Source organism: Cladophialophora yegresii (genome assembly GCF_000585515.1).
Source record: "Cladophialophora yegresii CBS 114405 chromosome Unknown aczIN-supercont1.3, whole genome shotgun sequence".
Lineage (NCBI taxonomy): Eukaryota > Fungi > Ascomycota > Eurotiomycetes > Chaetothyriales > Herpotrichiellaceae > Cladophialophora > Cladophialophora yegresii.
This window is the reverse complement of record NW_006913047.1, coordinates 994,369-1,011,526: the sequence shown is the minus strand read 5'-3', so window position 1 is coordinate 1,011,526 and position 17,158 is coordinate 994,369. Positions and strand designations below refer to the sequence as shown.

Genomic DNA, 17,158 nt, shown 5'->3' with positions numbered 1-17,158 from the left:
TGTTAAGGTTATCGGGTCAGATCTGCGTCGGCGACAGTCCTTTTGCGTCTGCTTCTCCGCTCTTCGGGATAGACCTCGATTGGGTTAGACTTAAGCAATCGCGGAGTGTGTCCCAGAACCAGCATTTAGGCCTTTACCGTCGTGTAAAGTCGAATCCTACTCGTAGAGGGCGCTGTTAATCGCTTACGTACTGTGTAGGTTGTTGATGTTGTGCAGGACCGGTGCGGATGGGATACCCGTTTCTTTCAGTGACCCGGTTACCGAGTCGTGTATCAAACCTAGTCTGTACGAAGCTACGCTCAATCGTGCATGATAGAAACTCAATTGCAGTGTTCACGGATTCACCTGCATTGCTGATAGCCAAGGCGGCAGAGACTACACCCAGATGCAGCTTTACTCCGTGCCGTCTGTGGCTGCGGCGACATAACCGTACGACCATGGTTAGGCTGCACGTTCTATGATCCTCAGAGTTGGAAGAAGCAAGAACGACTCCCGGCCTGGCCATATTCTGGAACACGTAGAATAACTTTGAGGGTTTCTTCAGGTCAGACTAGACCATAACGAGGCATTGGAACATTTGCTCCTGCAATAGCGGCTGCTGAGGACCATGACACCTGTCAGGTCTCGAGGCACCGGAGGGGTTTGACCTGGTCAGGGGGCTTGCATCTGAGGACGAACCGACATGCGCCATGTCAGAGACCGTTCTCCTTCGAGTAATGGGGATGCGGCGGTCAATTGGACGGGTAGCGTTGTGGAGGGACGGCACGCGTTCTCCTTTGTGCTCGGAGCCATGCGGCTTGCAGATCATCTGAACATGTGGAAACGATGTGGGAAGCTGGACAGTGAAAGGGCATGGCGACGCGAGGAGTTTCTCGCTCAAACTTTCTGAAACCGTTGTTCGGGCGGGGAAGAGGCGTGTTTTGAAACGCTGGCGCGCGACAGAGCAGTTGATTAAGTGGACAACACGTGATGGCGACCCGCAGACATGGACGCCCGTGCCGCTTCAGGAATTGGTAGGATCAATAGAGTTGGAGTGGCCGTGTGATTCCACGTCTGCAAACATGTCAGGCGGCACTGGTATTGGAGTCTGCTGAAGAATCTACCACAGTAGACTTTACCATTGCACGCAGGAGAAAGGGGCATATGAAAGTAAGCGACTTGACAAATGAGGGACCTTAGCGATGCCGTGAGAGCAGCGTCCTCTTCTCGCGACCTGGGAGCGTTGGTTGAATGACGAAGGTTGCAACCTTGATGCCTGGCCCAGGGACAAAGGGAGTCGACGTGGATACTCTCACGTTATGATTGTTCAGCAACTGACTCCGTCACCAGCTCGTCCACGGAGCGGTGTCAACACATTCTTAAGAGGGAAAGTTTTGAGAGCATGAACTGAGGCTGGAGGCAGGATCAACCCAACGCCCGGCAGCCCATGTCTCTGCGCTCCAGCCTCACTCAGGCCTCACTGAGTTCGCTTCCCTCTCAGATTTGTTTGTCAGAATCAGACAAATTCGCAAGGGGTGCCACAGTCACCAGCCACCAGCCCCAACGGACAGACAAGTAGTCAAGTGTGGCGCTGACTACGAAAGTACCGTGAGCAGTGGCTGGTGTGCGAATCCTTCCGCACGTAATCAACCCACGGGCCGCCACCGATTTGGTAAGCTGCCGCGAAGGATCAAGGGTGGTCAGAAGGAGCACACCACACCAGCTCGAACGGTGATCTGCATGCAAATTGCGTAGCGTTCTCGGCAGGTGCAGTCCTGGGTGACCAGGGATCAGTACGAGAAGGATGTAACAACATAGAGTACAGAACAACAACACCGGACGGGCGGAGCTGTTACGCAGGCACAATATCAGAGAAAACGTGAAACTGAGGCTGTAGGTTCCTGCAGCAGATACTTCGTACTCCAGCTGGACCTGGCACCGAAGGAGCATGGACTGGGGTCTAGTTATGCACCTCCGTCGGACGCACGATCGTTCATCTGTGCGACACGCGGGCTCTGTCTATCACTGGTAGCCTCGTACAGCAGCGTTCGACAGAAGACCCATTCCCCGAATGCTATCTCACAGCGCGAAGTGATGTCGCAATTTGCACAATGGTTCGCAAAGTGTACGAGGACTCGTACACGACGTCCTTGGCTGAACCTACTGGATGGTGGATCAATGACAGATTGATAGAACATGACCATCCACTCAGAAGTACGTGATGTGACGGCGTCTGCGAACACGCAAGAAAAAGCGTGGTCTACCACAGGTAACCACACATGGATATCCTTGCTTTCCCCTAGAACGACATGCTTGTGGAGGTTCAAGAGTCGTAGCCAGTACCACCTTGGGCTAGGTCATCGGAAGACGGAGAATTGAGCTTGCGATCCTCGGGCTACTCGTGCGAGTACGAACCAAGCAAATGACGAGCTCGAAATGCCAGGGACGGAGATGATCATCCTCGCATTCATGGGCTCCACACGGCACAGAGCTGGATCGGTGTTTAACGGAGCTGCTTTCTCGCATTATGACGGGAGGGTGAGCTTGATGAACAGGACTGTCACCTGAAGATGCGACTCTGGCCGCTGTTTTAGTGCTCAGGTAAGGCAGACTCACCTAAACAGCCAGAAACCATTCTAAGCTAGGCTAGAGCTTCTTTTAGCACCCGTTTAGCTGTGCCAGGTAAGGGGAGGCTTGGCCAATTGTTGGTTGGCCAGTGTTTGGCGCTTATCCTAAGATGGCATGATATGACTCTTTAGATAGAAGCAGCCATGACGGTATTGGGCTTAGTGTAATCGGCCTGCGCCGCGCTCGCGATAGAAACCGCTAAGCGTGCATTTTCTGCTATTCAGGGATTACGGCGACCGTGATGCCCAATGACAGGCGGCTCCCGCCTGTTGGCCTCAGGTACCATTCACTCGAACCTGACCAGCATCTGACAGCCATCTCACCACTCGCAGCAGCTAAAGGCTCAAGGATGACGGGGTTCGGAGGCTGCCATTGGCGGATTGGCCTGTCTCCCTGCAACGTTGCCGTTGCCGTCGCCCGATCCACACGCTCGGTCCCTCCTCCAAAAGTTCCCATTCTTCTCTTTTCTCCTGCGACCGCGTGGAAAATGGCACTGACGCTCCACTCACCGTCAACGACTGTGCCAGTTACGGTGCCCTCGCACGATAGCTTTCCATCCTTGTCAGCAGAATCCGCGGCTGCTTCTCCTCCCTTCCAATCGCTGCGCAAACGTCCCTTGATCAGACGCACTCTATATTTTGAGTCGGACGGGCCACGCTTGGCCCAAAGCCTCATGCTCGGTACACAGCCGCTCCGCCGTCGCTGTCCCTATTGGTCCGTGAGGCCTCTATACCTCGCTCGCATCTCTTACACCCGCCTGCTAGACAAGTTATGGTCACTAATTTCACCCTGGCTCCTGCGTCCCGACCATCTCCATACCGACCTGCCTAGCACCACCTTTCACGCCGTTTTCTGCTCTGTTCGCCCTGTCTCCAGTCTTATGGACAAGAATAACATCTGGCCTATCCGGTCCGCCTACACCTCTGTTCTTGACCGGCCCCACCACGTGCCTTCGGCCGCCCATACACAACATAGCCCTGGCGATAGGTCCTGAGCAGTGTCTAATCCTCCTAGCCTCTCTCCCTCTTTCCACCACCAAGTCGTCATTTCCCTCATCACACCTACCCTCCCTCCAGAAACCCACGCACCCGTCTCCATTCCTCAAACAAGCTTAATCTTTGCTTGAGGCTCAGAAGGGGGCGGAGGCTTCCAAGCATTATCGACGACTCCACCGTGAAACGTTTGGCGCAGGCCTCTTGGTCACCTCGTATAGAGTTATATCTTCTATACAATACCCAACCTTCCATCATGGCCCCAAAAAAGCGTTCCCAACTTCCTCGACACTCTGGCATCGCCGAGTCCACCGAGTCAATCCTTCCTCAACAGCAGGCAACAACTACATTCCTTTCAGATCAAGCAGCCAAGGATCGACGCCGCCGGCAAAGAAATAGCCCGCAACCCTTATCTTCCGCCCGATCGCCTACTCAGGACACGTTTGCCTCGAGCCGATCACCTATAGTATCAGACTCGCCTCACTCACCGGTCGAAGGAGTTGTCCCAGGATCCTCCTCTCGCCGCGAGAGCTCTTCCACCATGAGGACGTCGTCTATTTCTCTCGACGCCGCGCCGTCGTGTACGCCCACCGGCCGCATCAGCAAGGCAAAGAAGGGCAAGCGCGTTCACGCGTGCGAGTTTCCCGGTTGTGGCAAGGTAAGTCTGCCCCAAAGGCATCCAGCGACCCCAGCGTCTAGGCCCTAACCATTGGTCTGGACCCCAAAAGGGAACACCTGGCTAATGGATAATTAGGTCTTCACTCGGGCAGAGCACAGGAGGTAAGTCTGACTACTGGACGGCTCGTACCCGCATGATTCTCACGGACACGTCGTCTGACCATCGAACAGGAGACATGAGCTCAACCATAACCCCGAAGCATTGTTCCCCTGCACCCGTCCTGGATGTCGAAAGGCATTCCATCGAATGGATCTCCTCCAGCGGCATCAAGAGAGGCAGTAAGTAGCCCCTCATCCTCTGGCCCAACTCAGCTTCTGATATCTTACGCAGTGATCTCGAGAGCGCAGTGGAGAGTGCCTCTGGACACCTGGATCCGATGGCGCAGATAGCTGTCACTTCAGAAGCATCATCTGTGATGCCTGCTCCTGTCATGAGTAGCCCGCAAGGCGATCGAAGTGCTCCCAGATCATCTTCTGGTGGTCTCTCTATCGGTTCACTCGTTCATCCACAACAAGACTATCGTTACAGCCTGGGAACGCCAGCGTTCAACGGATTCGCACGCCAGCCCATGCACTTTGTACCTGGTTTCCCTTCTTCAGATGATTCTATCTTCTACACACCCGAGAGCAGCCAATCCCCCGTCTCAGAGTACTATGGGCGATATCCTCATCGCCAGAGCATTTCTTCTTCGTCTTCTGTTACTTTCGACCCTAATGGGGCCTCTCCCTTGATCAGCGGAAACATGCCGAATGCCTGGGCTCCCACTTCTGGCCCTCCCAGCAATTTCCCTTCGACTATGCTCGATGATGGATCCTACCTTCCCGTATGTTCCCCTTGTCATCGGTTTGGTGCGTATACTGAAGCTGATCAGTCTCCTGCAGACTCTACCCTACCAATACCCCTCTCCGACCTGGATGGAATCGAATGGTCTGTCATACGACGAGAACTATCAACTGCAACTGGACTACAGCCAGGAGATCCCTCAGCCGGTTTTTCCGACACTATAAGGTGGGATTGTCTGGAACACTACTGGCAATACTTCCATCCTTCCTTCCCCATCGTACACCGACCGTCCTTCCTGCCCACAAAACCGAGCCCGCTCTTGGCTAGTGCCATGGTCGCAATTGGCTCACAATACGACACACGACCGGATGCGAAGATGTACTCTCTGACCCTATTGGAGATTGCCACCAAGCTTCTGAGGAGGAGAGACAACATCACTTCTCGGTCTAGATTGGCCGACTTGCAGTGTGTTTTCCTGCTTGAGATTCTGAGCAAGTACTGTGCCAGGAGAGTCGAAGTTGAGATGTCAGCAAGATTTCGATCACTTTTTGCCAGTCTTGATCAAGCCAGGCGGACTCTTGCCACAGATCCTCTGGCAGTCTTCCGGACTCTCCGAAAGGAGCGCTTGACAGACGACATCCAGAGGGCGCACAAGTTCTGGCTAGAGCACGAGACCCGCAGACGCATTCTGCAAGCTTCAAACGTGCTGGATCTTCAACAAGTCACTTTGTTCGAACAACCAGCGACGATCATTCACCACGAGCGACCTAGACGGCTTGGGCCTGCAGGACTGCGACTGAACATTTCCCTTCCATGCGCCGAGGAGCTTTGGGAAACCAGCCCAATCGAAGACTGGGTCGAAATGGCCGGCGAGTCGGATGCGACTGGCCCCACGAAGAGTCGCTCGTCTCAGAAAGAGAAAGCGTCTTCAGTGCGACTGGACTACTTTCAGATCCAGGTCAGCCTGGCCAACAACCCAGGCATAACCTTGGACCAACTCTTGCCCCGAAATGACCAGTCTGGGACAGCCGCAGCACGGCTCATCTTCAACCGCCATGCTAGGGACATGGCCAAAAATACTCCCATTCGGCAACTTCTTGTTGTGAGTGGCGAGTCTTGGATCATGGGCAAGAAGCTCGAGAACGAAGCGGAATTTCAGGGGGCCAAGCGCAGCTTGAGAGCCTGGGTTGACTCGAACCGTGAGAGCCGGGCGGCGCTGTGGCACGCTACTCAATTGATCCGACTCCGAACCCAATTCTCATCTTCCGGCTCCACGAACACGGAATTGTCTGTTTCATTTCATGACACCCACATGCTTCATGAAGGGTGGGCGATGTATCTGGCTGCGCTGGTCTGTTGGGCTTACGGCTTCACTGCGCGCACGGCATCCGACAATAGTGGACACTCTTCCATTGTCAGCGAACCCACGTCGAATCCGTCACGAAGTTCCAGTCTGTCGTCAGTCCATCCGGCCTTGCTCGACCACGGCGATGCCCTGTACAACATGCGCGAGTACTTGCAAAACACGAACGTCAAAACGGTTGACGATTTACTACACCTGAGCCCCGCGATCTTCGGGCGGACACACGGTCTGCTCGAAATCATCAGGCTCGAGAAGATTTCATTCTTCCTGGGAGGACTCATGAACGAGGCAGAAAGGGTCTTGTACCGACTCGTGGAGGGACGCAGTCGGCTGTCACATTTTTAGAATGGCGTTGCGGTGCTTTGGGCTTTGTACAACGAGGCGGTTATGATGATACGACGTTTACGATGATGTTTGACTTTCTGATACGATACCACTTGGGGCGTTGAGCTTTTTGCGACGGGAAGGGCTGTCGAATCACACGACCGGCGTTATGGTAGCATTCACGCATTAGGGCACGGCTTGCTCCGGGCCCTTTTTCACGGCGTACTTGGGTTGGGAAGTGGCCTGCAATTTGGCCGCGAAAGGCGCAGGATCACAACAGCATGGCGTACAGGGTCAGTGAGCGAAAAGATTTGTCACTTCAAAAGGACTCTTGTTTTTTCATCGGAAATTGATCGCGGGTCACGCCCGCCGATATGTCCTGCGTCCCGCTTCCCATCGCCATCTTTCTTTGATCTTGAATCTTTGAATGAAGGAATGACTGCCTGACTGAGCACTTCCGCATTCGTGGTGTGTTACGAGGTCACTCGAACCGGCTGATTTTGGGGGAGCCACGAGCTGCGCGCTGCAAGCCGCCCTGCAAGCTTGTCAGCCAACGAGGCGCAAGCTGGCCGCTACTAAAATTGGCAGCTCCGACCTCCGAGCTTCGTTTCAGCCTCAGCCACTGTGATCGAAGGACAAAGGAACCTAAGAGTACCCCGTACTCCGTACACAAGTGGGTTAGCTTGGCCTACATTGGCCTGCGTCATTCCTAGAACTTCAGGTGTGCGTAGCTTGCCTGCGCTGGTTTGATGAGGAAACCACCAGCGAGCGAGGTGCGCGACCGTCTCTCGTGGAGCTCAGCATGCCGCCCGTACACGCGTGTATGCGTGCATGCTTGTCTTTACAGGAAACGCAAATCATATCTTTTGACAAAAGGCACATGGCAGCAGGGAGTCTCATCACCTGTACGGAGTACGATGTGCTGGAATGAATGCCCTCCCAAGCATGCACGGACTGTGCATAGTGGTAGGTAATGAGACGCTCAAGCTGTGAGGGACGCGCACATTGAAAGCCTGCGACTGACTCCTGACATACCGCCACGCACGGATTTGCAGAGAAGACTGGAGACTCGGTGCTCTTCAGTGGGCGAGGAGTGATACGGAATAGCGAGACGGCGTGCAAGAGTACCTCGTACTTAATCAACACAAGACACACGAGGCAACCACCACGCCGAGTCTCAGACGAGTCTGGCCTCGAGGTATCAGCTGCTGCTGCATGCGAATCTGGAACTTCCAACAATAGACGACTTCGAGCCAGCAGAGGTGCATCAATTATCCTGTCGATATAGCTAAGGCCAAGGTGCTGTTCTTTCATACATACAGCTGGAGACGTGAGCACTATCGACGACCCTCCAGCGGAGACCTGCGCTTATATAGTACGGACTTTATTCAGGCTTTCGGAGGAAGATGTGCTGCGGAACGGGATGTCTAAGTATCTGTATGGTTCGAGCTCGGTCTTCTTGGGCTACATGACCTCAACACGGTGGGGAATAGCAAGATATCGTCGCGAATCGATGGTTGGCGTTACTGCTGTGCCGCTCACCCTCGTACCCAACACTTCCTCTAGCTGGCCACGCTTAGCAGTATCTGCTATATTCTCCCACTACCTAACACCACCCTGCAAGTTCAAAACCAGCAGAGGGCAAAAATATAAAGAGACAAAAACTCTAACTGAAGCCCAATTACCCAGTGGTAATTGAGGTTCAGTCGAGGGAAACCCCCTTGCAGGGATTTTTCCGGCCGATCTCATCTGGTTCTCTCCTGCCCTTCGCCCTCCGCTGAGGGTTGTCATCGACAGGGACTCGATCTGAACCACCATACAATTTTCCACATCGGGCTGTATGGGGCAGATTGTCGTACTTGAGTCTGGTGCTAACATGCAATCATAGCAACCAAGAGAAGCAGCCCTATGCCTGGTGAATCACCCTTACGCCCTGCAAGTTTGTTGGTTTTGGCGACACTTGCAGAACACGGGATAGACACGGGGACTGGTTTGTGACAGGAATTCTGTTGGTCGAATATATGTGTGCATTGTTTTTCGCTCAGGTGACTTGGGTGGTGAATGTGATTCAGGTGAAGGATTTTCGCGACAACTGCCCTGCACCACCTCCATTTTTATCCTCGAAACGACAATCCGTGATTCGACGCGCGCAGGATATTTGAAATGGCGTTGTACTTGAACCCATCATTGACACTGTCGTGCTGCTGTTGCTGCTTCGAGATACGTTCTTGTCTTTGATTGACTGCTTACTCTGCCCCAGTCACCATGTCAGCCATCTTGCCAATCAACTCTCACAATCACTGAACAGGACGGAGGGAGGCGCATCCTAATTCGGGTCTACCAAGGCCTTATGAGTCTCTGAGCCATAGCGTCATCTCCCAGAGCCGTTGCCTAGATGCAGAGACATCCTGAGCCGTGCGTGCGAGCGACTCGACTTGGCGGAACAGGAGGAGACAACAACACTGACATGCCAGCTCAAAGCACCAACGCCGGCACCGTCACAGAAGACCATCAGAAAGGCCAACCAGGCTTAGCGACAAATGGCAGATGGATATGGTCAGCCAGGACACGGAAGGAGCAAGTTCTATACATCACCGAGGTTCGGGGGCATACACAAGCGGAGAGAGTATAACACACACGAATGTACTCTGCTGCCGTCAGCCTCATCCAACCCAGATGGTATGAAGTCATCATTTCTGGTCCAACGAAGCTTGGTGAAAATAGGAGAGTTCGTTGGTTGAGTTGGCCGTTCCCATCGTCGAGTACTTCGCCGGGATCCTCCTTCCTCGACTCACTTTGCTGTGTCATGTTTCGGGGTGGAAATTATGACGACGGGAGACTGTGGCAGGGACGTCGCGACACATGCAAGTGGTCATCAGGCTGGTGCCACTTTCTTGATCAGGACGTCCTGCACATTGTGCGGTGTTGACTGTTCCAGAGCTGGGCGTCATACGATTTCTGTTCTTTGCAAATCGGCCATTTCTAGAGGCAATTCGACACATTTATGAATCAATTGGATTGACATCCGTGGCGCAGTCCTGGACTTCTGACACCGGAACGGATCTCGATCTCCTGTACGGTTGTACGGAGGAGAGACTGGCTGCGCGGAAGAGGCGCATGCTCAGATTCCTGCCGCGGTTTCCCAAAGCAGCAAACGTGGACAGGATGCAGTGACTCAGCAGTTATGCGGTCCTTGGTGTGCTCCCTAGCTGAGTGACTTATCCTCTCAAGTCATGGACGACCAATGGCAACCGGTATGTTCGTCCGCATGGCGGCCCGCCTATCGCATAAGTGATTGACCACAGCTGTACAGAAGATTCTCTGCCAGATCCGATCAGGACCCTGAAAATCTACCTCTCCAAGCTGTTCTCAAATTTCTGTTTTTCCGGTGTCTCGGGCGTGCAACTCAGCACGATTATTAGAATTCCAGACCATCTGGACACACTGAAATCAGTGCTCGACTTTCATTCTCTTCGCACCCACGGAGCTTGGCGCCAAAGGCGAAGAAGCGCTGTACCAGGATGGTGCATAATGTCGCATGATGTGTCAGCCGCAGAACTCAATTCCATTGGCTACATCCTTCTCATCGCCTCTTTGCTCCTTCTACTTTCTCGCTCCCCTCCATTGCTAGCGACACCATGCCAACGCTGGAGTTCGCCCGGCATATTCCCTAGAGGACGCAAACCCCTCATTTCGTGATGGAAAGAGGGACACCATCCCATGAAGGGAGATGCGCTATTGCGAACTAGAACGACGGGGAGGATGATTTGGTAAAGTATCCGTAAGTCTGGCTTGTGGAATCGATAAGCCCTCAGCAAAGCCCAACCTTCCCCCCTACATATCTTCTCCAGAAACCTCAGTCCTAGTTGTCTCCTCCTACGCTATCTCAGAGAACACCCTTTCATCCGCATCGTTGTGCCATCTGAGAGAGTTGTTCGAGGTCGACGGTCCTCCGCCAAACTTCGGGCCTAGACTTTCCGACACCCTGCGACGAGTGTCGACCTCTTTCACACGAAGTCAGCTATATCGTGCTATACAAATCCACCGAGTCGAGCAGACCCTGAACAGGCAACAAAGCCAATTCATTCGACACTAATACCAGCACGATGGCCTCTCCAACAGAGGAGTCTCTCGCCATGGGTCCCACTCGCTCCTCGACGAGATCCAACATGAAGATCGCCATGCCAATGCCCCCTCCACCGTCCGCGTTCGTGCATCCATCCCCAGCATACATCATTGCCTCGACTCCCTCACCGTCACAAAACCCCAGTGACGCGTCATGGCAACTTGGGGCACCCCACGAGAGCCACAGCCACACCCACCACCACTCGCACCGCGTACATATCTCGACGCCTCACCCACTAGCCGCGACCGCGAACTTCCTCGACAAGCACGTCCCCCTGTTCGCTAAGCACCACACCGAGTTCCACACACAGCACGAGATCAGGCAGGCCAAGCGCGAAGCGAGGCGGAGTCTCATCGACAGTCCCATCCCCGAAGTCGATGTCGAGTCTCTGCCTCTGGCAAGTGCAGCAATCCACGCCGTCACAGCGAGTGCTACGGCTCCGGCTCTCGCAGATTCGAGAGACGCGTGGGCCGAAATCTTGGCTAAGCGCGAGGCCGCGCGCTTGCGGTCCGGCTCGGACATGAGCAGCAGCAGCAGCCGGGATGAGAAGATGTTGCACCACATGCACATGCTGGATCACGCGGATGAGGACTCGCACTCGAAAAGCTCTGGGTCGCCTGCCATCACGCCCTGACGCTGTGTATGCGCGGAACTCGAATCCGGCCTTCGCAACCTCGCGTGAGGTGAGCCGAAACCGTGTGGCGGGGCGTTACGGCTATTTTGTTTGTTGTTTGTCAGGCTCGGCTGAATATTTCGAGGACATATCGATTGAAATGTCTGATTCTTGATTTGCTGAGTTCATAAGAATGATATGAAGTGATGGACCGATAAATGCACGGGATCGCGAAGCGGGTGATTTGTTTCGTATGGGCTCAGAGGCACCTCGCCTCTATGTGCGCTCAAGTACTCCGTTCTTCTGAAGGCCTGCCTTTTAAGTTTCTAGCGGGCCAACAGCCCGGCCAGCGATGTTGAAAGTGTATGTAAGTACGCCACGTAGTATATAGCACGGGATACTCCAGCGACTGAACCCACGAAAAAAAGTCTTCAATATGAAAAGGTCATGGCGAAGGAGAGCCCGAACTGCTGCAAAACAGCACATTCGACATGCGGTACTGTTCTCGCCGTGTACGGAGTTACAGTCTGTCGGGGCCTCATCAAGGCAGTCAGTCTCCTTATCGGTCTGCTCACTTACGCACGAACGCATGCATGCACACACGTACGCACGTATCCGCCGATTTTCTCCCCCTTCCTTTCCCTAGCAAGCGGCATAGGACATCAGCATGGAGCATCCAGCATCCAGCAGGCAACGACTCACGTCTATTATAGGGTGTGCCGTGTGCGGACTAGATATGCTGGGCTATGTTGTTTCAACATGTATCTCGGTTTCTCAACACATCAGTATCTCAGGGGGACAGTGAAAGCCTACCTAAGCCATATGACTGCCCGTCGTCAGCGTCAGCGTCAGCGTCGATGTCAATGTCAGTATGGAAGTCAACGTCGATGTCGATGTCGCTGTCAGTATGGAAGTCAATGTCAATGCCATTGTGCATGAGTGCAATCTGTCCTTCGATTATGGGGACTTGTGAGAGCGCATCTCTGCTTCAAAAATTTCGAGCAGGGCGTCTAAAGCTACAGTACTCGGTAATCCTACTCCTGATCCCTGACCCTGACCCTTGCATGACTTGTGACATGACCATGATGAGCGCATTCCGACTGTAGTGGCCAGATATACAATCGTCACTGACCCCTGACCAGGTGGAATGATATATCTGTGCCATCTATTTATCCGCTTGGGCCGTCCCAGCTACGATACCTGCCTACCAAACCACCTACTGTACTATAATCTTGCCGGCTTCCTCTGAGCGCCCTGCCTTGCCTACCAATCGCTGCCAATACCCTGCCCAGCCTAACCGTGCGTTCATCTGTACATGCCCTCTCAGTCAATCCCCGGCTCCGGCATAAAATTGATCCCATATTTGCCCTCGCCCATGCCTCGGAGAACTTCCTTGCCGTACTCGGTCAACTCTGGTTTTCCGCTCGATTCGGTCACGCCGGTGAAGAATCGAGGCTGGAACTCAACGTTGAGTTCTTTCCGCTTGGCAGCCTTGTCTCGCTGCGCCTGTTCAAGGTCCTGCTTCACCCGAGTTGCATCGCTGAATCGTTTCTCGTTGATCGCGGCGGTGACCTCGGACCAGAAGGTGCGGGATTCGTTCGGCAACTGCTCGTTGGGGGCTGGGCATTTCTTCTGGACGGGAAACAAAGGCTGGAGATCAATGAGGAGTTGTTTGTCGGATGTTGGCTGGAGCGTCTTTGACTCCTTGACCGCTGCAGAGTTGGGGATCGTGTATGTGATTTGGTCTTGCCAGGAGCCTTCAACTTTGGCGAGGATGTCCTTGTCGGGCACGTCCTTGAGCCGCGTGTACTTGTCATCTGAGGGGTCGTAGCGGAAGATCAGCCCGTGGACACGATTTTGAGCCTTGCCGAACCAGGATTCCTCGACGTAGGTAAGCAGGCATTTTAGCCGCGTCTGGGGGCAAGTTATGCTGCAGGTGTCGGCCACGGAGATGTAGAGGGACCCGCGGAGGAGGCCGCCAAGTGAGGCGGCCGGGTGGGAAAGTTGGTACTCTTCATTGTTGCGTTGCGCAAGAGTGATGAAGATGCCTCGGTTGTAGATACCCGGCGTGACGCGCACCGATGTACCTGTGAATTTGGCCGAGATTTGGTCATAGCCTCGAGCGCTGATACCCAGTTGCGGACAGTCGTAAAAGTAGGCTGAGACGGGCGGGTGGTGAGAAGTCTGTTCTGTGAGGAAAGATACTCGAATTGGTTGCTTATCGGCAGTCTTTGGGTCGGCGTTTCCATTTGCTAAAGGTTGGCTTGGGTCGGCGGGTGGTTGGGGCGGTGCTTTGGAAGGTTCTGATATGGGAGGGGCAGACTGGTTGACTTCCCAAACACACTGGCGGGCGACAAATGTCAGCCTGTCATGCTCTCTATGCTGAGCGTTTTCCATAGATGTGTCGCATTGGAGGGAGGTGCGTGGAAGTGAATGAAGCAGTGGCGTACCCTGAAGAACTCGCCCAGCGTCGAGTTGTATGGTTTACAAGGCTTTCCCTTGACATATTTCTGCAAGCGTCTCTTAGAATCGACCTCCTCGGGGTATCAGGCTGTTCAACTTACTAAGTCCTTGGTGAACCAAAATCGCAGGACTTCCAGCATGCGCCCAAGAGGCTCATTTGATCTCCCTATACTACCTTCCGCGTTAGTAAACTTTCACCCGGCCCTGTGGTCGTGGTAGACTTGGAGCCTCACCTGACAAATGTTTCTGGCCTGTCCAAATAGTGCCAGTACTCTGTATGTTGTCAACGACCTCGCTCTTCTATACTAGCGGGTTCACCGAGCGGCCATACCTAAGTTTGGTATAGGTTCGATTAACTGCGAAGGTAACGAGAAACGAACATTCGCGATATCGGAGACGCCAATGAACCTGAGTGAGTCCCAATCATGTTAGTACAAGTTCGGGCACGTTGAGAGAGTGTCTTCTCCCGTTCCAGACTTTGGAGGCTGTGTTTCGAAGAGTGACGTACTTTTTGAGCAAGCCCAGAAACGTTCTTAACTTGGAAGAATCATCCCGCAAGTCATTGTCTGAAGGCACAGCAGCACCGGTGGGAGGGGTCGTTGGGTTCGGTGTGCTCGGCCTCGTGTTGGGATTAGACGTCGCAGGCGTAGCGAAGGGTGTATTCGAGGTCGAGGTCATGATATGGGATGCCTTCGGCCAGCTTTGGGAACAACTCGCGTGCGCACTTGCAGCGCCGATGAGGTCTTCTAGGGCCTCTAGTTGAGGCAGCGAGCGTTGTGTGGTGGAACGGAGGAGAATGAGAGGCTGCTTTCACGGAGAGGGAGTTCGGGCGGTTGCTTCGTCGAGGTCCAGATAATTCCAACGTAGAGACCGAGCCCTCACGTAGGCTGGCAGGGTTGTAAAGCGGTGGCCAAAGTATCCAATCCCAAGCAGCAGATTGTGATCGTGGGACGTGAGATCATGCGGGATGGATGATGGGAAGCTCGTTAAGCGTGTTGGGCGATAGGCGGGCGGCTAGTCCATCCCGGATGACGCATGCTCTGGACCCCGGGATGGCATTACTACTCTAGGCGACACGGGCGGGACTGGGCGTTTAGGTGCAGTGGGCGTGGGCGGCTTGGGGAGTCACGGGGAGTGTGGCTGTGCGTGTGCCTAGCCCGTTGACACAGGCGCAGCGGACGAAAAGCGAGGCTGCAAAGGTCATGGAGTCGCATGTCTGATGACACTCATAGGAAAGCTGACTACAGCCAAGGCATGAAGATTTATTGTATCCCGCGTGTAGAGACGTACCCTCTTTGATCGCGAAATGCCTCATGGCTGCCCGAGCCGTCCCGCTGGTGATACACCCATATCACGTCTCACCTCTTGACCGGTAACGCTATCTTTCCGTCCTGGTACGCTTTCGCAAGAACAGAGAGGCTAGCTAGCAGAACTGCGCGGACCGCTCCACCCAATAGAGACCCAGAGCCCAGTGTGATCAAGTACCAGAAGAGTCCGATTTTCCGGTTACCTGCTCGATCGAAGTCGGGCCTGAGAAGTCCCATCTTGTTGAACTGCTCCAGCTTGCCTGTCCCAGCGAAAGGCGGATATCTTACTGCCAGTAAACTTTCCATCCAGCTCGGGGTATATGTTATCGAGCGGTGGTGGGTGAAGCAGTCAAATGAAGCTTTTCCACGGTATGCTCCTGTTCCGGAGTCGCCGACACCCCCGAAGGGCAGGTTCGGTATGATACCATGGAAGAAACCATCATTGACGCTCGCACCACCAGATCTTGTGCCGGTAAGGATCTTATCAGTCTCAGTTTTTGACCCAAACGCGTACACGCCCAGTGGAGTCTCGTGGAGTTCATTGGCAAGCGCTATTGCCTGGTCCAAGTCCTCAACGGGTAGAATGGGTATCAATGGTCCAAAAGACTCCTCCACGAGCAGAGAGTCGTCTTTATCTTTGTTGGAGAGCAAGACGACAGTGGGCTCGATGAAAAGGCTGGCGCGGTCCATGGTGCCCCCCAGGACGATCCTGCCCTTTGTATTGTCCAACATCGTCTTGATTCGATCAAATGATCTCTCATTGACGATCCTGGAGAAGTCGGCACTGGACTTCGCACCTTGAGGGAAGAACTCCTCCAGCGCGGCCCCCAGTTCTTTGATCAGGGTTGGCACAACATCTTTGTCAGCCAAGATGCAATTCTGGCTGATACACACTTGCCCAGCATTCATAGTCTTCGACCACAGCAGACGTCGTGCAGCCAGGCGCATGTCAGCCTTCTTCGTAACGATGGCGGGATTGCGGCCTCCGAGCTCGAGAGCCACAGGGGTAAGATTCTTTGCAGCTGCCTGAGCAACGACCTTCGCTGTTCGCTCCGACCCCGTAAAGAAAATCTTGTCCCATCGTTGCTCAAGCAAGGCTGAAGTTTCAGGGATGGCGCCCTGTACACAAACATAGCAGTCGAGGTCGAGAGCCGATTCCATGATCTTTTGCATGACGGCTGCGCAATTAGGACATTGTTCGGATGGTTTCAACACGACTGTGTTGCCGGCAGCGATGGCTCCTATCATGGGCCCGAAAGACAAATTGAACGGGAAGTTGAACGCCCTGCAACAGGATCAGTTCTTTCAGCACGCAAAGTCAGTCGAAGGAGCTTACCCAATCACGAGTACCACGCCGAGAGGATCTTTTCGGATTCGAGGACTGAGCAGCTTATTTGTGAAGGCGATGTCGGCAGGCTTCTCATCTTTCATCCACTTCTCGAGGTTCTGAGTCTGGAAGATAATATCGTTTTGCGTCCAGTTGATTTCTGCGGTGAAGGATTCGAATGCGCTCTTCCGCAAGTCTCTCGCTAGAGCTTCCAAAATCTCGTTTTCATGGTCTGTGATAGCCCAGTACAGCTTACGAAGCTGCTTGATGCGAAACTCCGCAGGGCGAGTTTTCTGGGAAAGGAATGTCTTCCGTAGTCGAGAGACGATTGAGGGAATCTCCTCGACCGAGGTGTTCCTAAATTCTGGCAACTTGATTGAAGTCATCTTGTCGTAATATCCGTCGTTATCCAATTCGTGCGGTGACTCGAGGAAGTCCGGAGCTTTCACCTCTTGTAAAGAGGTTTGAAACCAGCAATAGCTGCTTACTGCGTATGCCCAATCGGTGGCGGAAGGTTACAAGCTCAGGCGCGATGTGATGCGAATGCTCGTGCATACTATATACGGTGCCTCGG

At 53.8% G+C, this 17,158-nt stretch overlaps 4 protein-coding genes across 4 annotated transcripts; 2 read left to right on the top strand and 2 right to left on the bottom strand.

Annotated features, from left to right (window-relative positions):
* Positions 1–4,140: 4,140 nt before the first annotated feature.
* Positions 4,141–6,769, top strand: A1O7_04068 (uncharacterized protein; the record flags this gene model as incomplete). Its single annotated transcript, XM_007758084.1, has 5 exons — positions 4,141–4,257; positions 4,354–4,379; positions 4,449–4,556; positions 4,609–5,101; positions 5,150–6,769. The coding sequence occupies 5 exons, from the start codon at positions 4,141–4,143 to the stop codon at positions 6,767–6,769; spliced, it is 2,364 nt and encodes a 787-aa protein (XP_007756274.1).
* Positions 6,770–10,854: 4,085 nt separating this feature from the next.
* Positions 10,855–11,508, top strand: A1O7_04067 (uncharacterized protein; the record flags this gene model as incomplete). Its single annotated transcript, XM_007758083.1, has 1 exon — positions 10,855–11,508. One exon carries the CDS (start codon positions 10,855–10,857, stop codon positions 11,506–11,508), a length of 654 nt encoding a protein of 217 aa, XP_007756273.1.
* Positions 11,509–12,810: 1,302 nt separating this feature from the next.
* A1O7_04066 (uncharacterized protein) lies at positions 12,811–14,628 on the bottom strand (the record flags this gene model as incomplete). The annotated part of the gene is made up of 6 exons (XM_007758082.1): positions 12,811–13,830; positions 13,938–13,997; positions 14,052–14,121; positions 14,184–14,223; positions 14,282–14,358; positions 14,459–14,628. 6 exons carry the CDS (start codon positions 14,626–14,628, stop codon positions 12,811–12,813), a joined length of 1,437 nt encoding a protein of 478 aa, XP_007756272.1.
* A 680-nt stretch (positions 14,629–15,308) lies between these two features.
* On the bottom strand, positions 15,309–16,970 carry A1O7_04065 (aldehyde dehydrogenase (NAD(P)+); the record flags this gene model as incomplete). The annotated part of the gene is made up of 2 exons (XM_007758081.1): positions 15,309–16,542; positions 16,594–16,970. 2 exons carry the CDS (start codon positions 16,968–16,970, stop codon positions 15,309–15,311), a joined length of 1,611 nt encoding a protein of 536 aa, XP_007756271.1.
* Between the last annotated feature and the right edge of the window lie 188 nt (positions 16,971–17,158).